General features: G+C 32.2%; 1 protein-coding gene across 1 annotated transcript; it reads right to left on the reverse strand.

Moving 5' to 3' along the window:
• Positions 1 to 1,024: 1,024 nt before the first annotated feature.
• Positions 1,025 to 3,035, reverse strand: LOC136069892 (protein MLP2). The gene is made up of 4 exons (XM_065778981.1): positions 2,591 to 3,035; positions 1,713 to 1,823; positions 1,490 to 1,570; positions 1,025 to 1,385 (listed from the first exon to the last, which is right to left on the reverse strand). Exons 1-4 carry the CDS (start codon positions 2,828 to 2,830, stop codon positions 1,305 to 1,307), a joined length of 513 nt encoding a protein of 170 aa, XP_065635053.1. The 5' UTR covers positions 2,831 to 3,035; the 3' UTR covers positions 1,025 to 1,304.
• Between the last annotated feature and the right edge of the window lie 1,682 nt (positions 3,036 to 4,717).

Consider the following 4,717-nt stretch of genomic DNA (forward strand, 5'->3'; position numbering starts at 1 on the left):
TCCAGATGTTTGTTTTTGTAGGATATATTGAGCACGTGCACTGATGACACCTATTACTATAGCCAGCACCAGCCAAATCAATCTAGCTGTGTTCTCATTGCGTTAGATTCCATTTATTTTACTATTGAATGGAGAAATCCTAGCCTATCACACTGTAGATAAGCCTACTCAGCATATGAGATATACACAGCCAATCAATTGACTATTGATTAATACATAGTTGATCAAACACTACCTAAAATACTAAACTATTCTTTTGCTCCAAAATGAAAAATATATTAATGTGCCTACAAATTCTTGTTCTCATTGTAGTTCAATACAGATATAATAATTCTGCAACCTTAAAAAATTGACTAGGATATTATTTAAATTCAACAGAATAACATGGTTCAATCATGATGGTTTTTGGTTTAATTAATCACCAAGTTGAGACCTCCCAATCTTTCATTCCCTGCTCACATGGCAGAGCTTCATTACCTATTCAGTATAGGTCACTGAAAAACATGAAATTATAGGGGCTTTTCTCAATTGTGAGGCAGGAAATTAGCCTACTTTGACCATCTAAAGTTACAGTCACTGTACCCTTATTGAAAGTGCCGTGGAAGTAAGATCTAGGTAGAATGATTTTTAACCGTCATAACAGTTGGCTCTACTCCAAAAAAGAAAAAAAAAGAGTTGTCTCTACTTTACACCTAGGAGGTAGAAATTATTGGTGCTATACTACTTTTCTCGATCACTATTTATAGCAAGCCATGTAAAATAGATGATGTTCCCCATGACAGGACAAGGTTGAGATCCAAGCATGGTGTCTTAATTTGCAGTAGTAAAGTGTAAGCTTAAGTATTTGCATTGTATATACCCAGTTCGTGCACAGCAATTGCACACATAGTCAGAATTCTTAAGTTACACGCTTCATGGGAAATAATTCTGAACAGCACATGTACCGTTTTTGAAGCAATTGGTGCCTCACAATTTCCAAAATAGCTTTACATACTAAACAAATACCATGGATACTTAGAAGCCATTTCCGGGAAATAAACCAAAAAATCAAATTCCAGAACTTTAAAGAGAGAATACAAAGTTGAACATAAGAAAAAAAATTGAGAAGAAAATGCTAAATCCAGATAAACTTAGTTACAAACCTGTTTGTAGGGAATTTCCCTTCCTAAATCAGCTGTTCGACGAAATTCTAATGAAACAAACAAAGATACCGTAGAATACACCAAACCGAAAACACCCATATATAAATATAAAGTCATCTTACATACATCACACAAACCTAATCAGTTATTAGCAGCAGGTTATCATTGTAGTGAAAGTGATTCTATGTTCTTACTCAACTCTTCCAGCTTCTTCAACCTCAACCTCTCACTTTCACTCACCAGCTGCTCAAAAAAATCATTACCAAAAAGATTATTCATTAGGCTGCAAATTTAGGTTAATGATTCAAATGCATTCATTATTAAGTACTAAAAGTTATGACACCAACCTCCATTAATTTGGTTATAAGCTGTACTTTTTCCTTGTTCTTATCATTGAAAGCGTCTAGTGCTTCTTTGTATTCTTTCTCCTGTGACAAATTACAAACCCAAATTCAGTAATTCAGATAAGATTCATTCTACAACCAAAGGAACATGTTAGCTTTATGTGTAATATGCCTAGTAAGACTTATATAGCAACAAAAATTGGTATTGGTAATGGTAAAGCTTCACCTTCTTCTGGCAGGTATGCCCTAGTGGCTTTAATTCTTTGTTCACTGCATCGATCTTCTTCCGGACCACTGCAACTTCCTTTCTCATGGGATCAGCAAGCCCTTCAAGCTCCTAGTAATTCCATAATTTTATTTAAAATCAGAGAAATAAAAATGAAAACAATTAATGTACACAATCAACTTTACCTACCCAACAAGACCTTAAGGTCTCACAAATACATGTAGATTCCCATTTTAATATTACCACTAAAACCCCTATCAATTATTCTGGATATATGGCTTTTGGCTAGCTTGAATCAATCATGAGGGTTACTTCAAAAACTGTCGGTGAGTCACCTTTAAACTATCAAGAAATTCTGTAATTGATATTTTTGTGATAATTATATGAGAAATGACAAAACCCCCTGTAAAATTTGAGGGGAAAAAATGTGTACTTTTTTTGGGTCAGAGATGGAAATCCCTTGTTGCAAGTTTGATTCTTTCATATGTTTTTGTACAGATCATGACTTTTGGTGACTGTGTGAGGCTATAAAATTCTTTGTTTCATCTAAAAGTTCATGGAAATTATGAACAAGAAAAATAACATCTTTGGTAGTATAATACTATAATTTCTAAATTTTCCAGTCATAGCAAGAAAAAATCACATCTAAAATTAGCTGGAAAGACCAAAAAGTGCTTCCAATTTCTTAAGAAATATAATAGTATTTATCAAAAAGCTGGAACTTGTTTCAAGAAATTTGACACCAACGTTTCATTCAGATCATGAAATCTTTAGATTACTTTCTGACCCTATAAACTAGGGAAAATTTGGTTTTTGTTTCTCCAAGATTGTATTTTTATACATGTAAACAGCTTTATCTGACTGACATAGTGACATACCTCACGAATTGTGGCCAAACGCTTAGTTTCTTCTTCAACACGGCCTAACTGAGCTTGAACTTTCTCTCTGACCTCCATCTTCTTCCTCTCAATCTCTTCCTCCTTGGCCCTGAAATTAGAGAGAGCTGACCTTGACATCTCTTCATCTTCTTTGGATAAATTGCTGTTGAAGCTCAGACTTCCTGATGAGTTCTGCACCATTAACTGTTGCTGGAGCTGAGGGTGTTCACCTGTCTGCATGTTCACTTTCTCTTTCTCTCTCTATGCTGCACAGAAAACCCTTCTCCTTCCTTGAATTCCTCTCTTTATTATCTTTCTCTCTCAGCTCACCTCTCTGCTTTGATTTGCTTTTCTTTCTCTTTAGCTTTTGCTTTGGAATGATGGGTTGCTCTGTTTCCTCGGTTGCAAGTGCTTATAAACAAGGGCTGGCCCTAAAAAAAGAAAAGTATTTAAGATTGTCAAGCCAGCTTAGCTTTTCTTTTTGAACCAAAAATAAAGCAAAGGGCAAATTTTTTTCTAAATAATAATAATAAAATGTTGTGGAAATTAGAATTACAAAAGGGTTGTGGTTGAAATGACATTACTGCCAACCGCTGATACAGATACCGAGCAATTTAACTTTACTGAATGAATGAAGTTTGTCCCTAAAAATTCAAAACTTGTCTCCACCCTTCCATTTGAACCCCACCTCATAAACAGCTTTTGCAATTTCAAAATTCAATTCAATTATATGGGAATTTGAATTTTAACTTTAATTTTCCCATTATTGCAATTTCTTCTCCTTCTTCTTCTTTTTTGGTTAAAATGTAAAATTTATTCTTTATGTTTCATTAAAATTTATTTTAGTTTATTTCAGCCTTCTAATTTTTAATTTTATTCAATTAAGACTTTTTTATTAATTTTTGTTGTATATTGGAGTTAATTTTTCAATTTTTTAATTTTTCTTCAATTTTTTTAATTTAAAAATATTTAATTAATTATTAAAAAATATTTTCTATATTTTTTTTTCAAAAAATTTTAACAAAAGTTGACAAAAATACTTTAATTGAATAAATTTGAAACTTAAAATATTGAAATGAACGAAAACAAAGTTAGAAAACTAAAATGAATCTCTTAGAATACAAGTTTTGCATTTTAGCTTGTACCTCTTTCTTTCTTTCTTACCTACGTACCAAATTGAGAACTTTGTGTTAGGGTATTGACCTGACTTGACAAAGGTTGTTATTTTCCTGGAGTTGGTGAAATGGGCAACTTCAAGCTACTTTATTAGTTAACTCATCCACATGGGGTGATGAGACTGACACATGCACATAACACAATTATATATTTGTTAGTATTATACAATACTTTCAAATGTGTATACCTGTGAGTAATTAGCCTATTTGGACTATACTATGTTCTTATGCAATTCTTTTGCCAGCCTTAACAGTTCTATTATATTGGTTCAGTCCAAACTCTTATTTTTAAGTTTTCAATTTTTCTTCTATCTTATAAATTAAAATACCTGCTGCCATGTCAGTTTGGTTTGGTTTTCTTTGCTGCTTGCACAAGATCTTTTTAAATTTGTAGGGGGAGTATGTCAAAATATTTCGCATTATAAATTTGTAAATTTATACAATTATATACTGATTAATATGGACTATTTGTAGGTAAAATAATGTAAATTTTACTTTTTTTTTTTAATTATACATGCTCTGATGTGACTCTCAGTTTTTTTTTTTTTTTTTCCTTTCTTTTTTTTTGGGTTAAAAACTTTATTGACAGTGTCTGTGTTTCAACTATCAACTTACAAGTGTTTCTTTTTTTTTCTCCACCTCCCCCTGCGGGAGTAAATAAGTATTATTCTACTACAATTATGTTAGCGTTATTGGTAAGTCTGCAAACAATACTCAGTAGCAATCATAACAACAAGTACAGGTCAAATTTTTCCACCATCAATTTTTTAAATTGAATGTTTGTATGACAGGATCCATGTTTGGAACTTTAGGAGAAGATAATAGAAAACAATAAAATTTGATTTAGAGATACTAATAAATTCACAATCTTTAAAATGATGTTTACTCCCAATCGGTCGAGTTTGCTATATAAGTCCAAACAAATCACCTCCCATGTACAACTAAGCTTGGA

The sequence above is a fragment of the Quercus suber genome, unplaced genomic scaffold, assembly GCF_002906115.3.
Source record: "Quercus suber isolate HL8 unplaced genomic scaffold, Cork oak 2.0 scaffold_195, whole genome shotgun sequence".
In the NCBI taxonomy this organism is placed as follows: Eukaryota; Viridiplantae; Streptophyta; class Magnoliopsida; order Fagales; family Fagaceae; genus Quercus; species Quercus suber.